Source organism: Cyclopterus lumpus, chromosome 1, assembly GCF_009769545.1.
Source record: "Cyclopterus lumpus isolate fCycLum1 chromosome 1, fCycLum1.pri, whole genome shotgun sequence".
In the NCBI taxonomy this organism is placed as follows: Eukaryota; Metazoa; Chordata; class Actinopteri; order Perciformes; family Cyclopteridae; genus Cyclopterus; species Cyclopterus lumpus.
Genome location: NC_046966.1, coordinates 5,533,040 through 5,554,476, shown reverse-complemented (window position 1 = coordinate 5,554,476; position 21,437 = coordinate 5,533,040). Strand labels below are relative to the sequence as shown.

Below are 21,437 nucleotides of genomic sequence, written 5' to 3'. Positions count from 1 at the left end.
AACAAGCGTTTATTGTGATAACATAAGGTGTGCTGCAGCGTTGCAATCACAGATTATAGTCACAAAAAAATAAGAGGTGCCAAATCTTGGAACAAATCTCAGAATTTTTATTCCACATACTGCACTTTGGGTGTCTGCATTTGAATCACATCTATTACAAACAAAAATGCCCCATGGTACAAATAAATACACTTTCAGTGAACAGAGAAATGTGGAATGTTTTTATACTCGGACTGTTGTGTTCAATTCTAGAATACACATCTGGACACAGTAGCCTATATTGTTATTTTTTCGTCAAAAAAGTAACTTACAAACTACCAGAACATTTCCAAATAAAGTGCATTTATACTACTCTCTCTGTCAACCACAAAAAGAAAAAAAGAAATTCTCAAACATGTAACACGAGACACCATTGATTGGGAAAAAGGCCTGAAAGTGGGCGTAATAGCTGTAGAAGATTACATTACAGTTAGTTTTCTTAGTCAGCCTATCAGAGCTGACCTGATGCCTCATCTATTACATCAAGATATAAAAGAACTGCTTCCTATCAGTAGAATATATAAGACAGTATATTATATTAAAAATGTTAATCCCTATCCCAGAAGATATAATTAACAGTCACGTGAAGAACACGACAACAGGAAAGGAATAAATTCATGTTTCAAGTGTTCATTTGATAATTACTGCAAATATTTTTGTCATTAGAAACATAAATGCATATTCAGTACCCCTATGGCTAATAACCTCCATTCTGCAGGGTTTTAGTGCTCGAAACTCTCACTCCAGCAGAGTATTAATGAACACGTGATGGACACATGTTTAGCAGTGGCTGTTTTAAACCACTGGAGGGCAGTAGAGTACGATGCTGAATGGAAAAACAAACTATGTTTTGTTGCATGAACTGCATGAGACTTTCTGTGTGGTGTAAAATCATTGGTACACCCTCAGGATGGATTGCTATCCTTTAAAAAGGAAAAATCAATCTATATTGCATTAAAGATGCATTAATATATGTGTTTATATATATATATATATATATATATATATATATATATATATATATATATATATATATATATATATATATCAACGACTGGTTATGTAAAATGATCTGCCAAGACCACAAAAACCCACTTCCCACTTTGTAGCTCTGCATAGCTGTTAACCAAATTACAGCTCGTTGTTTTTGTTGTTTGTTTTTAGACATATCAAAACCAAAACAATGTTTCCAGTTGATGCAAAACAACGTGCAACCGCAACCAGCACAACTGTACAGGAAGTAGCCTACCTAATGCAAAAAAAAGACAAGGAAATGCATATCTGTGTGCAGTCGTTTCCTGTCGATTTCATCGGTTTCGAGGAGAGGCGCGCACGTTGTTTCTTCCTGTGAGCATATCGTCCCTCTCATTATTGAATCAGTACGTGAGCTTCACTTGTGGTTCCTAACAGCCTAATGCATCATTCTTATTATACTGCAAATAACTCTTTTTTTTTTACAGCAACAGGTCCATTTTGATATACTGTGCCCTTGTCCATAATCCACGAACCCTACCTTATCTATGGAGCCCTTTATCAAACACATAACTGTATGCTACATCCATAACGGCCTGCCTACCCCTGTATATATTCATATACACTATGTCCACACACATGATGTGTTTATTTCCAGTTTGGTTCCCCGTCATGAGCCCTGTGGTGAGTGATTACCCCACGAAGAGAGACACACACACGTGTTCTCACACACTCCATAACTCACTCGCATCCCAATTCGTAGGACCACGGGTTTAAATGCATAAAAAAAACAGTGCTGCCTCCTGTGGCAATGTGAGTGTGTGTGTATGTGTGTGTGTGTGTGTGTGTGTAGGCTGTAGTCAGAAAAAAAAGGGTGCTGTGGCAGCCCTCCTGCGAGGGTGAGATAAGCGCTGAGCCTGAGCTCTGTCAAACGAGCTTTCCTCTGCAGGACGACAGCCTCCAAGAAGCAGCAGAATTAGACCCACGGTGGCTTCACGTGCTCACACGCATGCACGCACACACCCACCCACACACACACACACACACACTGCAACAGACAGAGCTGGACACCTGCTGACAGAGTGCCCGCTCCGGGCCTTTCTGTCCACGTGCACAGCGACTCCGTCAACCGGCGGATGAAGAAGGAAGGAGCTCGATCACGTCGCTCGCTCGCTGAGGCCCAAACCGCTGATGCAAATGTCACAACGTGACCGCGGGACGATGTCTTGCTTGTGATGATGAAGCAGCGAGAGAACGAAGCGCTGGCTTTTGGAAAAAGACAAAATAGAGTGACTGGATTTTGGTATTCACAGTTTTCAGCATGTTTTGATCAGTAAAGCACTTTTTGACCTTCTTGTACCTATTATACATGTACAGTACATAACCATATATGACATGCGTTCACAGAGACCCACACACATATACATCTGGTAAAGTGTACCACGTTACATTAAAGAGTCCTCTTATTAAATAGTTTATAATAGAAAACCAACAGATAATGCACCTTTACATGAGATCGTTTTACTCCTGGTTTTGAGTTAGAATCAGTCAATCGTTGGAATCAATAAATAACATTTGATATACTCTGAAACTGGAATGTACATTGTTTTTAAGTGCTTGACTTCTGTTGCATTGTTCTTCCAAAAAAGGCATTTTTTTCATTTTTTTTAATGAAAGTCCCATTTAGGGACTCCATGGGTTCACATCTTTGACTGGCTGCTCCCTGTCGCAGCCCTCTCTAGTGGTGAAGCAGCAGGACTTTGGGTCGCAGCCCCAACAACCACTCGACCTCCCGCGGGAGTGTCAGACTTTCCCGCTGCGCCTCCCTGCCTCTCCTCCGCCGCCTTCGTCTGCTGATCTTTGCTCTTGGACCCCTCCTGGGAGCCGAGCTTGATCGGCCCGAGGACGTTTTTAGCCACGGTGGTCAGCTGGCTGACGAAGCTCGTCTTGTCGCCGGGGGAGACGGGCCGTGACTTGCAGAGCGACGGCCCGCAGAGGGAGGGGGCGACGGATGTCGGGGAGGGAGAAGGGGAGGGCGAATGCTCCTCCACCACTTCCAGGCGACATTTGTCCTCCCAGTCAAGGGTCCCCCGGTAGCAGTTGACGGGCCCGAGTCCTTGCCTCACCTTGCCGAGCAGGAGCTGCTGCCCATGTTGGGGGACGATGGGGGCGAGAACGCGCGCTAAGAGCTTTGGGCTTTTGGAGCCAAAGTCTGGAGTCCTCGAGTCGCCGCTCTCCGCTCCAGCCTTTCTCAAGCCGTCACCCATACCTGATGGTTTGAATGGTTTGCTCATGCTCAGAGAACCGGCTTTAGCGGACGCGTTCACGCCAATGGATTTATCCGGACTAGAAGCAGAGCTCCTGTTGAAGGCAGCACCCGGTGCACCAGGCCTACCCCTGTTGTCTCCTTCCTGCTTCGGTTCAGTTCTGCCCCACAGCTGCTCCTTGACATCTTTGATATTAGAAAACACACTTTTGGCTCCCATGGGGTCTTGCTGTTTTGACGTGAAGTCCGCTGGACTCTGAGGGATCTTTTCAGGTCCCTTCTGACCGCCTAGACTTCCTGTTGTTTTGCTCGGGGTGCCGGAACTTGTAGCTTTAGTGGTTTCTGCACAAAGTCTGGAGCTCTGGCCAGCCTGCGAGCTAAAGGGCAGCTCACTATAAGACTTTCTTGTTAATGACGACTGGGATCCTGTTGCGCCAACACGACTCAATCTCTCCAGGACTGTCCCGGTATCAGTCTCCCTCTCCCTCTCCCTCTCTTTCTCCCTCTCCCGTCCCCTCTCCCTCTCCTCCCTCTCCCTTCCAGCCAGCAGTGTTTCCCTGCTGAGCGGGGACTCCTGTCTCCCGAGTCTCCTCACAGGCTTCAGGACACCAGTCTCTGGGTTTGTAGAGGATGAGGGCAGGGGTGGAGGATTAGGGGGCAGGTTCTCCCCGTCCGTCTCCAGCAGGCTCTGGAGCCCGAGCTCACAGAGGAAGGCATCCTTGCGATACTCGGAGTGCTGCAACTCCAGGCTGTGCTTCCTTAGCGGACCGCCCAGCCCTCCCGTGGAGCTGGACTGGGTCAGAGGCGAGCCCAGCTTCTCCGCCGACTGCACCCGCTTGAGAAGAGGCGATCGAGGGGGTTCAGCGCTCTTGGGCCTGGGGCGGACCACCGGCGGCGAGGAGTGGAGCTTGACGGGAAAGGACTGGGTGGTGTTGGAGCTCCCCACGGTGTGGCCAGGCAGCGGCGGGGGCGAGGACTGGGTGGGGGAGGGCGTGTGTGCGAGCGGGGACAGGGGTATGTTGCCCGCAGACTTGCATCGGGCAGAGCGATACTGGCGGTGGAGCTTCGGGGAGAGGCCGTGCAGGGAGCTGGGCCTCATGTGCTGAGAAGGAACGGGGGAGTTGGGAGTGCTGGAGGCCGGAGAGCTGCTCTGGGAGGAGGCACCTAAACGAACACAGAGAGCAGATCAATTAAGATAAAAAAAGAATCCCAGAGGAGCAGACGCACTTCTGATTTTGAAGAAAAGAGAATTTGGGCTTTTACGTTTAGCTCTGGCTTCAAAAGCTTGTTTTCCTGCCAATTCTAACTTCTAAAAATATGCCCAGTTGTTTCCTGTGCAGCTTCCAAACCACTATTTCGAGCGTGAACTGACCAGGTGCATTTACACTTGTAAGTAAGTACATTACCCAGGTACGAGGGCTCGGGGGTGGAGCGGTAGCCCTGAGTCGGGGACCGGGCAGACAAGCTGTGAGTCGGGGAGCCGGGGAGACTCTCGCTGGAGGACAGGGAGCGATTCAACGAGGACAGGCTGCGGCTGGTGTGCAGCAGATTGGACTGCTTTGTGATCTTACGGAACAAGGAGCTCCGCTTCTTGCTGTCGGACGGTCAGACGACGAAACGACGGGGAGAGAAAGTAAGATTTGGATTTATGTTAGTACATTTTTACATGCATTTGTTTTCATACAGGCATGGTTGTTGCGAAAAGGATCATTCGCATTTTGTTTGTGTCAAACGTTAACGTGCAACATCAGTGATAACGGACAAAAGGTTTCTCTACTACAGCAGAAGGAATGGACACTAACGGCTACTGACTAATTTGGAATGCATGTAAAACTATGATACGCTATGTAAAGCGAACAGTAATTGTAATTGTTGGGCTTAAACATGCAAAACTACTGCGCCATGGATTGTAGATGTCACCAGATAAACACAAAGATAGACAAAAGAGACACACAACAACCAACCACCTCCTTTACTATTGTATGTAACCTCATGAGGCATCAAACGTCTCTGCTGCGGTGCAGGACCGTAAGCTCTTACCTTTCCTGGCCGTCCTTTCCCATGGTCCTCCTGTTGCGTCGGGCCATCTTACACTTGTAGCTGGCCTTGCGGGCAGGACCCACTTTAATAGAGGTGTTCTCAAAAGGCGTGGTGGTCACCGTCACCTTGTTTCCACTCTACACACATCAGTGACATTAAATCATTTTGACAGCGATCCAGCACGTTGTCTAAGCACACGAATAGCCTTGAAATTGACAACTTAGAAATAGACGACTAAGTGGCCTATTATTGGCAGAAATAGAAGAACTGCACTATTGATATCACCAAACACACGGTACACCTGAGAAGGAATAAGCCGCCTACCTTGAGGATGAGCTCGACCACTTCAGTGTGGACCAGACCGTGGACAGACTCCCCGTTGACGTGGGTGATGAGGTCACCGGCACACAGGGCAGCTTCCTGGGCGGGGCCGCCGTCCTCCACATGCTGCCGAGTAACACAAAACATTCAAGCTCAGAACAGAACAGGGCGAAATCAATCACAGGTGAACATTCGATGAATTTCCGACAATTAATAAAAGAAATAAAACTGAACACTTTGATAAGATTAAGACTCAGGTTAGAGGAAAGCATGAACTATTTTCCCTGTAATATTAGTAATGTTTGTTACCATAGAACAACTGCAAGGGGATGAGAAATAACATATTTATATGGTGAAATTTGAACCCCAATTAATCAACTTCAGAAGAACTTGGGTCCCAGGACGAGCCTTCTCTCTTCAGGAGTTCACAGACTTCACGACCCGCTGCTCCAAGTTTCTTACCCAAACAATGTGGTGCACGCTGTAGATGTCACTGTCTCCGATGTAGACCCTGATGGCCCTGAGAGTGAAGCCGTACTTCTTTCCAGAGCGATGGATGGTGATGGGAGAGCGCAGTGCGCTGACTGCCGGGCAAAAGTCTCTGCTGGGCGAAGAGTCCCGGGACGAGGGGTTGGAGGAGAATGAGTGGGGGGACATGGGGCTGGCCAGCGGAGAGAAACCGCCGTGCTGCTCCACTGCAGAGGAACGAGAGATATATCGTATTAGCGCGCCATAAAACTATTCTTACCGACAGGATTTCATTTCTGTTCTCTCCCTGCGGCGCTCACCTGACGGTATGATGACAGACAGGGCCGTGGCAGAGGCCGACTTGATGACCTTGTTTCCAGCTCTGGAGGTGCGTTTCTCGCTGTCGCCGGACAACTGCTGGTGGCGCGCCCTGCGGAGGACCAGGTCATTGGTTGCCCGGGCCCCCAGAGGGTCGTACAGAGGGGTCATCACATCCCTACCGGGTACTGCAGGACCTGGGGTTAGCGCGGCAATCGCCGCGGTGACTCCCGGTGTCTCTCCATGTCTCGGTGACTTGTCTGTGAGGATCGTGGAGAAATTATAGTTGTTTTAGTGTAAAGTCGCATGAAGAAAATAGTAATGCTATGGGCTGTCCAGCTGCCCAGTGACTGTCATCTAATGAGGTATAGCATGCTGCTTTCATCTCCTTCGTCCTGCTAACACACCTGCTCCGTTAAGCTCCTTCAGACCGCTCCTCTGCTCCAGGAGGATCGGCGAGGGGACGCTGGTCCCGTCCAGTGAGGTTCCACGGACCTTCAAGGGTGCCTGGCGGGACAGGAAGTCAGGCTCACCGTCTAGCGGTGAGGCGTAGCGGTGCGTGTCCATCAGTGCCGAGAAGCGCCGGCGAGCGCCGAGGGGAGGGCTCGCATCCCCCTCCGAGTAGAGGGACTCTGAACAAGACAGACGCTTCCTGCAAGAGGAAGGGCACGGAAAACCGAGTCGTATCAGAAAATGCAAACAGCGTCCTCTCAGTGAGAACCCATCGTCCCATCTGGTGGGAATGTTATTTGTATTGTCTCATAAATAAAAGTATTGAACGCATGTTGACCTGATGATTGGGTTGCACGAAAAGTGAACGGCAAAGTAATTCATTCTGGAGGTGGAAATGTTCCGCTATTCATAATTTTCCCGATTAAAAAAAACTTGTTGAGAGGGTTTTAAAACATTTTTTATCTTGATGCCCAGAAACTGACCAGGTTCCCCTCTGCACCGAGGTGACACCACCCCCACCAACGCCTCCACGCGTTCTACTGGCACTGCCTACTGTAACAGCTGTTACTGTGCATACTGAATCTCAGCATATTCCTCTCACACTACAGCAGATTCATATCAACCATTTTATGCACTTTTGCGGCTTTTTTTGCACTTTGGGTTGGATGCAAAAAAAGAAGTTGAGTAAAAGGTGAGTAAAAGTTTTGGTGTGTAACACTGAATGTTAAAATAACTTTTTGGGGTTTACAAGCTCCTTTAATTAAATACATTAATACATTTAATGAACTGTAGCCAAAAAGTAATCATAGCTGGTGAGATGCTGATAATTCTTACTTGATATGGGAGAGGGAAAAATCCAATGTGAAAGATAAAAAGTGATGAGCCACCGGATCAAATTTTCAAACCACTATGAATGCAGAATATATTTAAATGATTGATTCGATTTAACATGTGAATGTAGAGAGATTGAAATCCAGTCGCATGCCTCCTAAAGATTGAGGTGAAATGGAGTTATGAGAAGTAATGGCATCCAGCCTCTGCCGTGTGCTCTCAGTTGGAAATGTGTCAGATAATAATATGTAGCCTGGACTTTTTGTGAGCTGCCTTAAAGCACAAATAGCGAAAGCAACAGAGCAGAATTATGTTTAATGAATCTCGATCTCAGGGTCAGAGTCATTTTATTTGCATTTAGAAGGGCTGAACAACTACAAGCCTTCATTCAAGGTAACGTGAGGTCTCTTTTCCAATCCAATATGTGTTCTCATTATCGGAGTCGTACAGATTATAACTATCGAGGGTTGAAATGCAGTCGCATTAAAGCGCCTGTGTTCAATAGTTTTAGAATTACCAGGAATGATCCTTTGGTGTATCTTAAATGGAAAGTGACGCGGTGGATTTGAGAGAGAAAAGCGGCCACATTCGCATATTCAATCAAAGACACATTGTGGGAGTCCTATGAACCATTCATCCAATTCAACTTTCCACATTTTGCAGAGGATCTGTAGCCTGTTGTTGACTGTAGATGTGTGCGAACTCTCGCAGAGTTCTTTTTAAAGAAGTGTCATAACTGGTGTCGGTGCGACAGAAAGCACAAGTTATTCGGGCACACCGGGGTATGTGACAGTTTCAGGGAAGCACCGTGAGTCCTATCGGAAGTATACAGAGCCCCCACCCTCCCACCCCTCCTCATTAACACACATGCCTGTACGATCCTTCATTCAACAACGCCCACCACTCACATCTCGGGGGATCCGGTCCTCCAGCTCTTGTCTCTCATGCTGAAGCTGCCCAGGCTCTCTCTCTTGGTCACCTTGTCCTCCCGCGGGCCCTTGTGCTCCCGACGGGACACGCAGTTCGAAGCTTTCTGCTCCAGCTGAGACAGATGCTCCATGCTGCTGTACACCTGCAGGGGGTACACAATCAGATCAATCTTCATTTGGGCTGTTAGCAGTTATTAATAGCTCTGGGGAAATAGGGAGGAGATGTGCAGAGCTGCGCAGGGAGCCGAGAGGCAGTTTGTGGTGCGTCAGCTCCAAGAATGCTTATATAATAAACCTGTACGTCTGACCAGTGGGAGAATCCACCTATTTCACTTGTCAAAAGTATGTTTGCAGGTCTTAGGCAGTACTACTACTTATGTGTCTTTTATGAATCGAAAAAAGCCTAAACCATGAAATTTCTTTCCTTTTTCACATAAGAGTTGCATCATTTTCTATCATGGATTATTGAGCTAATCATCGCAGCTGTACAATAATAAATGAAAATGAAACTGCGCTGGCTTTTGCCACTCTTACAGCTAGACGGGCAGTTGTACTGACATGGAAAGAAGCCGCCCCACCCACACGTCATCAATGCTTGAGAACATAATGTCCTGCTACACTGTACATGGATCTGATAAGAAATGATCACGCCCTTTTTTATTAAAACGCCCCTTGCTGACGTACTGTTCTATTTGTATTTATTTGATTAACTATTACTTCTTCTCTTTACTCCCTCCTGTATCTATTGTAGTTTGAGTCGGGTTGTAAACAAACACATGTGTGCGACCCCATTATGTGTGTGTGTGTGTGTGAGTGTGTGTGTGTGTGAGGCTTCGCTTGAGAGAGGCAATTCAACAGCCCTCGACCGTAACTTCAAAAACATCTCAAATTTAATTGAAATTGAGCCCTTCAGTGAGGCTCTTTGGATTTTCTGAAGGAGGGAAAGGAAGATCACGCTGGCACTCTGTGAGAGAGAGAGAGAGTCACAGCTCAAAATTAAAAGAGGCTTGTTATTAATAATTAAAAGATACATGGCCATATAATAATTGTCTCGGTGATCAAACACACGTCTGCGTATTAAGAGAGAGGAAAGTGGACGGGGATGGAGGTCTCGGCCTTCCCTGCATCCAAGTCGCTGTGGATGCTACCAGCTCATTTTTCCAGCAAAATTCTGACTGTATCAACAACAAGCGCATGTCTCATATCATAAAGTTCATATGGTGTATTTATATATATAACACGAGCTGTAGGAGAAAGGACAAATGTGTCATAGTATAGTGTGATGTCGAAATATAGTCTGAACATTCCCAATATAGTGTAAATTGTCATAGACTAGTGTGTTTAGGGAGTATTATGGGGTGACATGTCATAATATAGTGGGATGTCATAGTACGGTGAGAATAATATAGTTATAATGTGACTTTAAGTGTTAAGTGAGAAACTAAACATGTTGACAAGCTAGAAAAAAAAGGAAAAGCCAGAGAGTAAGAGATTAAGAGAGAGACGACAGAGGAGAGGCTGGACGAGAGAGACAAAGTCAAACCTTGCTGAAGCGAGGAGAGCAGGAGGAGAACTGTCTGATCTCCACCGGCTCGTCGTCATTGGTGTCATCCTCGTCGTACGTATTGATGTGGTGATACCGATCCGAGCGGGCTGGCAGGGGGAGAGTGAGAGAGGAGAGAGAGAGAGAGAGAGAGAGAGAGAGAGAGAGAGAGAGAGGAGATGAAACATATGAGTTGTCCGTTTAACATCAGATGGGCATTTATGGAGCCGTGTCATAAAATGATTGTACTACTCGTGCTACTGCTGCATGTGACAGGCTCCTAGCTCCCGAGGAACCTACTGTCAAAGTAGCTGGTGTCCTCCTCCGACTCCAGGTGAGGGATGAACTCGGCCTTCTGTCTCAGCAAACTGTTCCAGTCCAGCTCTGTGAAGAACGGGTGCTGCTTCACCTCAAACGCTCCGCCTGGTGGCACAAACAATCGGCCTCACTCAACATGCAACATGCTGTCCCACATCGTGGAGCGTTTAACGGCGGAGGAGCCAGATATTTCCCTCAGGAGTTGGTGGAGACCAAAACAGAGCGAGAGGAGAGAGAATAGTTATCCTGGCATATTTCAGATATTTTCACTATCTGAATTGTATGCAGACTTCTTATTAATGTTTGTGCAAAAACGAAATAAAGTGTTTTAAAGAAAATTTCCGCCTAGTGGTTGTTCGTTTGTATATGTTGTATGAGCTTAACCTTACTCCTGTCAACTCCTCTGCAGTTCAGTTGAAGTTTCAAAGACTCAGCCGGGTCAATCACGGCCTCCCAGTTTAATCAATAAATCAACAGCACTTTATTTGTATAGCTCCTTTCATACACGTTAGTGAAATTCAAAGTGCTTCACAGATGACAAAATAAGAAAGAACGACGGTGAAAACAACAGAAAAGACTTAAAAAGATGTAATAAAATAGAACTAAAAACTAGAATAACAGTTATAGTAGTACAACTAGCATGAAATAACTACCGCAACTAGATTATAAAGATTAAGATTCTACAATTTAAATACAATAAAATTCCCAAAAATTCTACTTCAATATACCGGTAACTAAATAAGTGATAAAACAAAAGAAATAAAGTCAAATTAAATTCTAAGATGTCTAAAAATAAAATGTCCACAAACCATTCTTAATCGACGGCCTGGCTGAGGCCTTTGATTTGACAGTGGATTCTGTGCTGAGGAGCACAGAGTTTAATGTTTTTTACAGGATCTGGTTAGTTAAACATTTTAGAGAGAGAGAGACGGTGGATGTGCTCAGACAACACCGGCAGCTTGTGAGGAATGCTTGAATGCTTCTTTGGACAAATCCTCGTTAACGGCACTATGCATTATAATGAATTAATACCAACGCAAAATAAGTGCAGATCAGAGCTCTGATATCAAGTAAATGTAAAAGTTAGTACCTGAACCCAACCTCATAAGAGGGTTGGTCTGCAGCAGGGCAGAGATGAGGTCCTGGGCATCCGCAGGTAAGGCGTCATCACCATCTGGCCAAACTATGTTGTCTGACGGAGACGACAAATGGAGCAGAAGGTCGTGTTACGAGGAAGACAGAAATTGAAAAAAAAGATAAATCCTATATTGGTCCAAACTAGACTTGCTTAATAGCGGCATGTCGGTGCACTATTGAAAAGCTCAGATTTCATCACATGCTTGAGATGCATGGAATGACGAACACTTTACTGATCATTAAAGCACAGTTTTCTAAACTTTGTGGGAGTATTAAAATGGTGTAGAACACTTACTTTGACCCACTTACTTTAAGGAAAGACAATAACCCAGAAACCCAATTGAATGGAAACACACTGTGAAGCCTTCGCTGCAGTCTGTGGGTGTCTTCACAAATAGAGCAGCACTATTTTCTCACCTGTGATGACCTGCCCAAACAGCTCCTCCGGAGTGTCTCCAAAGAACGGCACGCAGCCCACCAGGAACTCATAGAGGATGATGCCCATGGCCCACCAGTCCACCGGCTTTCCATAGCCCTGACGGAGAATCACCTCAGGAGCGATGTACTCCGGAGTACCACACACCTGAGTGATGGTGATGGCGAGGCGGGGGAGACAGAAGGAGGAAAGAGAGAGGAACGGAGAGGGAACGAAAGATGGATTGGAGATGCTTAACAAAATCACACTGTAGCCGAATTACATCATGGTCCATTTTCCTTAAATATTCTCTAAATGGCCCCTTCAGATATGATGTAAGACATGTAAAAATGCTCTTGTATAATAGTTAGTTTTTTATATCGTTTTTCCACACCCTTATCCCTCATAAAAAAAGAAAGTATGTGCAATAGCACAAGATGTCTACTACTTCAGTGAAAAGTCTGTTCTAGGTCAAACATCCAAGTGATGTAACGGGAGGAGGCGGGCGACTTTTAAAGTCAGTTCATCCAAATCACAAATCATTTAAGACTCGAGGCAGTAGAATGGAAACCATTCACTTCCACATTGAGGACATCTCTGATAATCACACACGTTGTTCAGGAGATCTGAAAGTGAACAAAAAGCATATGTGCACTTCATATGACATCATGAGTGAGTGGATGAGCAACACAGAGTCTCTGGTCTGTTTCATCCACAGATGTGAGTTGATTACTGGCAGAAAAGCAGATGCCCGCTTCAAGCCAGACGAGCTGACTGATTTCATTCTGAGCATAAACAATAAGTATAAGAGCTAAAAAGCGGTTGTTCTGATGTCGATGGAGATGATTAATAATGATTCACAAATACAGAACATGCAGGAAGCGATGTAACGCAGTGTCATCATTTGAGGATCCTTGTTTCTGCCAGAGCACTTGGCAGGTTGGTGCACATGGCCGGAGGAGACTAAAAAGATGCTGCCAAACATCCCATCCCCTCTTACTATGACAAACACCTCGTTCAACAGTCGCCGCCATTCTGCTTTAAAATGTGACGTTCAAAGTGCTGCTATGCTCTTAGAACCTACGAGACACGCTGCTGCTCGGTTACAGGTGCCCTACCTGCTTGTCCAGGAACTCTCTGGCATCTTTTTCAATGTGTCCCTCGTACAGGTTGGTGGTGAGGCTCATTAGACCCATCTTCGACAGGCCAAAGTCTGTAAGCTTGATGTGCCCCATGGAGGTGATCAGTAGACTGTTTGGAGGGAGAAAACACACATTAGATTCTGGCGCAGTGCAATAAAAGCCACATAGAAATTTAATTTAATTTAAAGCTGTGTCGTGGTCACAGGTTGCCATTTGCTGTTTTTGAGCACAGGTCCTGCACAATACGCCGGGGAGGGGGATGCTTCCGTGTAGATATGGACACGTTAGAGCGGCGCGCTGCAGACGAATGCACAAAGAAACCAAACATCGAGGCCTAGGTGGACCCTCATCCCTGGAGTATTTTTCAGTGTACTTCTCTGTCTGCGTCAGTGTGCTAACATAAATGAACTGACACTAACCGAGCTCAGTGCAAGGAAGCAAGAAGAGGCACTGGAGCAGACCCGAGGGGGGGCTGTAGGTAAGGCCTTGCCTCCTCTTTCTGAGTGGCAACCGAGGCATTCAGACATGTTGTGGCCCGTTAGTAACTGTAGCCACAAGGCTGAAGGTCCATTAAATCCCCTCAACCTAAAAACAAAGACTTTGACCAGTACTACCCGTGTCATGACAGCTACATTTGATCCCATGAATACTTCATATATATATATATGTTGTTCTATTTCAAGGGAGTGTGGACTGGACACCAGACATTCATTTCAAAACAACATTAATAGATGTTTCCCCCCCCCCCCCCATAAACTATATTTTACAATATTCACTGAGGTAATAAATCAAGTGAGTAGTAGGGTACATTTTCTCATTCTACTTCTTAAACAATCAGACTTCTTGCCCCCCTGCTGGCAGTTAGAAAGAATGCAGATTTAAGGCACTTCCCCGTTGGCTTCACTTTTCAGACCCGGAGGGCCTGCTCTTTAGCAGCAGCTCCACGATGTTCACCAGCTCGCTGATAACCGTCTGCTGTTTGGTGCCAGGCAGGTTGTGTTGAGTGATTGGTATCGTTATTATATTAATAGTCTGGTGCAGCTGTAAACACTCACTTGTCAGGTTTGAGGTCTCTATGGACGATGCCATAGTTGTGCAGGTATTCCAGGGCTAAAACGGTCTCAGCGAAGTACATCCTCGCCAGCTCCACAGGCAGAGCCCCGATGTTCTTCAGCAAAGTGGCACAGTCACCACCTGAGAACACAGAAACATCACAAGTTAGGGTCTAAGTGTGTGAGTGGATTTATTCATGTCATAATTCAGGACTTCAGGAAAGGCAGCGTTCCTGCTCGAGAAATGTTGAATGAAAACTATCCAGACAAACGTCACAATGTGTGATTCGTAATAACAGTGTTCCTAGTTTCTTTTGGCTTGTAATCCACCTAAAGCCCGTTTGTCATCACACGAGTCGCTCAAACTACCCATCATGCCTCAGTGTGAGAAAGCTGCCTATATGTTTTGCATCGGCTGCCCTTGTTCGACTTTCACGGTGGAGAATCATTGTGATAATGAAATACGAGTCTCGTCTCCATCATATTACTTTAATTCTTCCTGAATGTGAGCGGATCAAATAATTATCGGCGGTTCAGGAGAACAGCTGACCCTTTCATCCAAAGTTAAATGAATGAAGTGCGACAGACGTAAACCCGATCTAACATTTCCTCAGACGCCTGCCACAGAAAAAGGGGAGGGCAAACAGAACAAGAGAATCGCCCACTCGAGAGTGGTGTCATGAATCATAAAACACCTTTTCAGGTCGAGCCCTTCCTCAGTGCAATAAGAGTCTGCAACCAAACCGAGTCGGATTCCCTCACCCTCAACATATTCCATGACCATGCATAGATGTCTCCGCGTCTCAAAGGAGCAGAACATGGACACGACGAACGGGTTCTCCGCGAAGGTGAGGATGTCCCTCTCCACGAACGCCTGCTGGATCTGGTTCCTCAGGATCAGATTCTGCTTGTTGATCTTTTTCATGGCAAAGCGCTGACGCGTCTCCCTGTGTCGCACCAGGTAGACGGCACTGGAGAGAAGGTGAGACAGAAGAGCCGGGAGTGAAACCTGAAAGGACTGGTGGTGCCAAGGTGGAGGAAAGAAAGCAGGGTGTGAGGTCAAAGGTGGGAACTTTCAGAGACCACACGTTGCAGTGTTAAAATCCCCCAATGATTGCCTGTAAGTTGAACAGCACACTTTAAGTGCCTTTTCTCCGTGCCAGGAGGATGTTTTATTTATTTGTTCTTCTTTGTTGCGCTAAATATATATACGATCTGTCTCAAAGTGCCTCATTCATGCGCTGATGTTGCAGGCTACCACACAAGGAGCGATAAACATTCAACAAACGCACACTCAGCAATTTGGGGTTCAGCGTCTTGCCCAACGACACCTCAATAAGTCGCCTCCGGAGGCCAGGGATCATTCCACGACCGCTTTAAATGACCACGGCTCAAATATCGTAACACGTGATAACACTTAACAATACTATGAAATCAATCACAACGTTATATGCACACAATGACATAATCTCAGGTCAAAACGTCTTTTACAGTGTGTGCAAAATACAAAAATGATTCATGCAGCCCCTGGCAGACGTTTACCCTGATATTGGCCTTCGTCTTCATCCTCTAGGCTTCCTCATCTAATCGGCTAAATGCTGCATGTAAATAATGAAGTGCGTTGTCCATGTTGAAAAAAGAAGATCTGCTTCATTAATTTTCTCGCTAAACAATACATTGCATCGTTCTGATGATCAGTTCACATTTGATAAGAATGTCTTTCAACATACCTTGAAAGTGTACCTGTTTCAGTTTGCAAAGAAAAAGAGCAATAAGAAAGTCTCTGAAGCAGCTGCCAACCGCTGATTGGGGAAGCAGCTCCCATCAAACTGTCAAACTCGGCAGCGTTGATCGAACACGAATCAAGATTTTGTAACTGTATTGCCTCTTTCCAACCTCAGTTTTTCAGGAACATATTTCACTGCACTGATTAGCTGTGAAACGAGAAGGTTTGTGACCGTGTTAAAAACCAAACGCCACCCGGCGACTGGAGAACACCTTCTCAAAGGAGGCAGAGGACCCCGATTCTTTTCACACTTCATCCGCCTCGTGTACAGTGACAGTCAAATAGGACAAAATATGTTTTTGATCTACCGACTATAGCTTTAACATATCAAGGAAGCATATCGTTGGTTCCCTACTGACTGAACATCTTCTACTATTATCATCAGAGCGTAGATTCTGTCGTAGCAGTGGTATTATGCAGGTTCCACTATTGTGTTGCATCTCTTTATCAGTTCTTCATGGAGCACTAGATGGCACTGAGCATGAATGCTGATTGTTGACCTTGAAAACAAATTAAAAGTCTCAAAACCCTATCGCAGTCTCTCACATGGTTTTGAGCTTACGTCTAGATTTGTTCTTGATATCATTTCTATGAGGAGTCAAAGACGTTGCAATCCATCGCTTACCCATAAGCCCCATTGCTGATCAGCTTGATGCTCTGAAAATCTTCTTCACTCGGCGGCTTGATGGTTCTCCCTTTTCCCTGGTGACACAATTTAAAATCGTAAATAAAATCAACCACTAAAATGTCGCTGTGTCTTTGATGATTTAATGTCTCTGCGTGTGTCTTTTCTGAATGTCGGTGTGTGTGTGTGTGTGTGTGCCCACAGACCCGTCGGTGTGTGTTTACTCCTCACCTCTGCCGAGTCATCGGCCTCTGGAGTGTGTGGACCCTCACTGTCGTAGCCACTGATCTCTGTTGAGAGACAAGTTAGTTAACGAGCAAACCTGGTGTCCAAAATGAAACGCTTCAAGCCAAAACACCGGGCCCCCCACACTGCTGTGAGCCGATAACAGAAGAAAATTGACATCTGACACCAAACGGATGAAGGGACAAACGTGTCGGATCACAGAAGGAAAAAGCTCAAATAGCGTCTCCCTTTTCACTTTTCTTGCCTCCTTCAGCGGTCCGCCCCCCTCGCTTTGTACCTTCTCCTTCAGCACTGGCGGCTAATTTCCAGTGTTCCTCCACTCTTGTATGTGACAGCTGCTGAAACACACTAATTACAGCACTGTTTTGTGCAAGCAGGGAAATAATTGACTGATAATTGACTTTGCAAAGCGTTTGCAAAGCCGCTCTGTGGATATTAGCTTCATGTGTAATAAAACTCACCGAGCTGACACTCGTACACTCTTGAAAACTCGCTGAAAACAACCGATCTTGACAGCGGCCTCTGTGAGGAGCCGAGAAAAGGAAGTGCGAAAGTGTGCAAGCAGCGACGTGGGTGCGCGTGTCTATGCAATGACGGTGTAGGTGCAAAAGAAAGTGCAAGATCGAGATATCAAGTGGCACATTGTTAGCAGAGATGAGATGAGAAAGGCCTGGCAGACGCGTATTCATCGTGGATTAAGAAATAAAATGGCCGAGGTTCGTTGTGAGGAGTCGTTCAGGGTCGCTTAACACATCGGCTGACGGACAGCTCCTGATGGATGAGACCGGGAGCGGCTGAGCAGATATGAAGAAGAAATGGGAGCCTCGATGATTAATGAAAGACGCCGATGTCACCGCGCCACCAGCCAGCAAATGATCCGGCCAGTCTCATCTCGTACATCCTGGTGCCGAAGAAGCTGATCGATAGCTTAATGCAGGTCAAAGTCTGACACTGAGACACATGCACCCGACAAGACAACTGCCGCCTTGCTGACTTAATTGTCTCTAAGTATCTCTACAGTATAGGAATGGATAGAGGAGAGTGTTCCTTACTTAATTTGGGGCATAATCATGATCTAAGTTTGATCATCTAATGGATGTGATGTTGCCATGGAGTCAATTAGTTAGCTGTGGGCTGTGTTAAACTATTTCTTTAAGTGTTTTGGTTTGTTTGTTTGAATTCATCACAAGACCATTTCTTTAATTCCTCAGTCTGTAGATATAACAAGGAAACCAGCCAACGTGTCACAGAAGGAATGGAAGACTTTCTCTCCGTCTCTTACCCTCCAGCGGGTCTCTGGTCAGCCCCAACTGGCTGATGATGTATCGAGGGATGTCTGCCTTCATCAGTTGCCCCTCCTTGGCGTGGTCCTCCGCGGCCTCCAGCAGATGGTAAAACTCTTCAGGGTTGAACTCCTATCAATGGAGGGGAAACATTTAAGGACCAAAGGGGGCTACATTACAAATGAGGCTTAAACTGTCACAGGTGAAGATCCACCATCGGGAGTCAAATAGAATAGAGTGAAAGTCATCGCTGCTCTCTCAGCACATCCGAAAATATCTTCCAAGTCCACAACGGCAGAGTTTTAACACCTTCATGTAGGCTTTAAGCGGCAGTGCTGGAACACACATCATCTCTGGAAGTGAACTCACGAAAGTCGAATAAGACCCCTGTCAACGCCAGATGATTGCCACTTAAAAATCAACACTTGCTACTACTGAAGTGTTTGATGTGTGGGAAGATGTCATTAATCCTCTCAAACACATTTTCATGTGAGATCAAGAGGAACGTTTTTTTATAAACGATACCAAATTATTGTTATCGTATATTTTCATGCTCCAAAAATATCTGCATCAGCGGCAAAAATCCAGTTTCGGTCGACAACGATACGCTGTCAGCATATTAAAAGAGAACGTACCACAGTATATCACGCTAATGATTATTTCTTACAGCAGGTTAATGAACCATGATGACTAACGTCCTAGTTAGCAAGAAAAAAAAGGTGTGCCTAACTTATAATCACCAAAACGGGAAGTTACTTCACACATTCATGACCAAACAGTGCTACGTGGCTGTCAAAAAAACCCAATCAGTGTTAATACACCTCCCAACTTTAAATTGCTTTCTTGGAACGGCATTTTTTTTTCTTCCCCCCTAATAAAACAGTCTTTTGTGGTGTCCTGTGGGATTCGGTTTCATTCCTGTTGGTGGGATAACATTTTGATTAGAAAGCAGAGCCCGGGGCAGCCGGGATCATTTCCTTCCTCCCCTGCTCTCTCATATCTGCTCCCCTCAACCGTGAAAAAAAAAAGAGAGAGAGGGGGAATTAACCTGCCTCTCTGATAGCTTGCTCCGCTCAAGGATAATATCCCCCCAGCTAACAGCCTGCTGTCTGCTGTCTGTGTGACATTTTCACCAAATCACAACTTGCTGCTGACTTGAATGCTAAATGAATCCGGAGCCCGCGGACCACATTTTATCTGTGTGCGTGTCTCCCCCTCTCTGACCTAAGGGCGGTGAGGATCTTAAGTCCCCTCCGCATCCGGCCTGACCCTATCGACCTCCTCTGACGGTCGCCTTGGCAACAGAAAGATGAGCCAGTGGGGCGGTGGGAGGAGGGACCACGCCGGAGACGAACACTCGAGGCCATCAATCAGTGAGCTGGTATCCAGGTATGGCTGAGTCTGCAGCGCATTCAGAGAGGCTGGTTATTACTTGGTAAGTTGGAGTGAGTTCTGTTCTGTATGTATTAACATGTCAAGGACGCGGCTCTGTCTCCCAGCTGATTTGATGCGCCGCAGAGGAGATCGACAAAGAAGCGGGGGTGGAAAGAATATCTTGCAGTTCTGGGTAAAGTTGGAAAGATATCCTGTGGCGATGAGCTCATACTCTTCTGTCGCTACGGCGATGTGCAGTGTGTCTGATGACACAGCTGTAAAAAAAAACAATGACCTCTGCTGCATAATACATTCGCACATTCAAATCCAATGTATCAAGAAGGCTGAAGGAGAATCTACATTTACTGGAAGCAGGTGCACCTTAGCAGCCGCTTCTGAATGCAAGGGGGCGAAAAGCAAGTGCAAAAAGGTAAAGTAGTAAAACCCTGATACTGTGTCAAGTCAACTGAATGAGAAATCACACCAGAGACCTTCTGCTCATAAAAAGGTTTGTTTGCAGCAGAGATTGGAGGAGAAGTTGATGGATTCACCCAGACGGTTCATGGACTGCAGTTTTGAGCAATTTTGGCCGTCGCCATCTTGTTTTTTTGCAACCAGAAGTGACACGAGAGGGTGGAGCCAAGTACAACCGAAGGGTGACTGTGACGTTTTCAGGCGACAAAAATGTTACCGGTAACTTTGATGAACCCACTATGAAAAGGGTTCAAAGCTCTGTGATAAACACACAGACAACAGCCAGACGCCTTGGTATTGACCTGCCAATCACAAGTAGCCCAGCCCTAAAGCATACCCTGCCTTATGGTCTATTATACTCTAAATGGGACTGTCTGAGTACAATAAACTAAAATCTATTCAAGTAAGTTCTTATACAGGCAGCTCAAAAAACTCTTGAACAAACAAGGTGGGTTGACATCTTTTTGCTTGAGCAGCTGAAATGGTGAAAGGAGGCATCAGATGCTCTCCCTTCATCACCATCATCTCCAGTGTCTGACCTCAGCATCACTACCACTCGGTTATCCTACTTCAAGATGGAGTCCAATCACCAAAGACTTTGCACTATTCATTTTTCTTGGAGTGTACATTCCTTGTATGAGTGTATGAATAAATCTCCTTTATCTCATATCCCTGTTCCCCCATCAAACTAGATGGGAAAATACAATAATAGTCTTTTCCCCAGCAGATGAAGCAAAACATTGAGAATTAAAAGGATCTTGGAGATGGTGACTCACCAAACACTCGAGGAGCCTGGCTGGACGAGATATGATGATGAAGAGCTTTTTGACCAGCTCGGTGACGAAGGTGAGCTCCGAACTCTCGGAGCGCTCGTATGCCTGAGAGCGAGGCAGAGACAGGCAGACAGAGGGACAGGTGGGGTCAGTGAGACATGTGTTGGCGCCCTGATTAACGCCAACGTTCCTCTCCGCCTCCGCGACTCACGTCATCCAGCAGCTTCTCCAGGTTCTCCTGCAGCTCACAGAAGTAGACACTGGTGATGAGACCCTCGCGCGACTTCGTCAGGCAGTCCCTGGACAGCTCGGCTACCTGGTGGTGGATGAAGCTGAGGACGCCGTCGGCCAGTGGCAGCACACTCTCCGGGCAGTAGTTGTGGATGAACTCTGCTAGCCTCTCCTCCATCTGAGCCGTGGCCTAAGGAAATACAAGATGGCGGTTAACAGTCGGTTGCTACGTATTTTGTTGCCAGTCCCGAAAGGTTTTCCACGGCCCACACATCGGCGGCGCATCTCAACAGCTGTCATCGCAGGCTGATGCGTCAGCCGTGAAGCACAATCCCATCTGTGATGCGCTCTGATTGGGACATCCCCACGGTTACAAGATCTTGACTACTGTATGGCATGTT

General features: G+C 46.2%; 1 protein-coding gene across 1 annotated transcript in view; it reads right to left on the bottom strand.

Moving 5' to 3' along the window:
* Positions 1-1,093: 1,093 nt before the first annotated feature.
* The window catches only part of LOC117735217 (microtubule-associated serine/threonine-protein kinase 1-like), a 55,439-nt gene continuing 35,095 nt past the window's right edge, over positions 1,094-21,437 (bottom strand). The window contains exons 8-27 of the mRNA XM_034539721.1: positions 21,017-21,226; positions 20,809-20,910; positions 18,184-18,316; positions 16,887-16,945; positions 16,656-16,732; positions 15,007-15,215; positions 14,248-14,386; positions 13,169-13,301; positions 12,053-12,218; positions 11,589-11,690; positions 10,481-10,603; positions 10,181-10,290; positions 8,617-8,780; positions 6,832-7,076; positions 6,427-6,684; positions 6,101-6,333; positions 5,642-5,764; positions 5,318-5,454; positions 4,684-4,871; positions 1,094-4,441 (exon numbers count right to left, since the gene is read on the bottom strand). Coding sequence (XP_034395612.1) covers positions 2,712-4,441; positions 4,684-4,871; positions 5,318-5,454; positions 5,642-5,764; positions 6,101-6,333; positions 6,427-6,684; positions 6,832-7,076; positions 8,617-8,780; positions 10,181-10,290; positions 10,481-10,603; positions 11,589-11,690; positions 12,053-12,218; positions 13,169-13,301; positions 14,248-14,386; positions 15,007-15,215; positions 16,656-16,732; positions 16,887-16,945; positions 18,184-18,316; positions 20,809-20,910; positions 21,017-21,226 — 4,641 coding nt within the window. The 3' untranslated portion in view covers positions 1,094-2,711. The remainder of the gene's footprint in view (positions 4,442-4,683; positions 4,872-5,317; positions 5,455-5,641; positions 5,765-6,100; positions 6,334-6,426; positions 6,685-6,831; positions 7,077-8,616; positions 8,781-10,180; positions 10,291-10,480; positions 10,604-11,588; positions 11,691-12,052; positions 12,219-13,168; positions 13,302-14,247; positions 14,387-15,006; positions 15,216-16,655; positions 16,733-16,886; positions 16,946-18,183; positions 18,317-20,808; positions 20,911-21,016; positions 21,227-21,437) is intronic.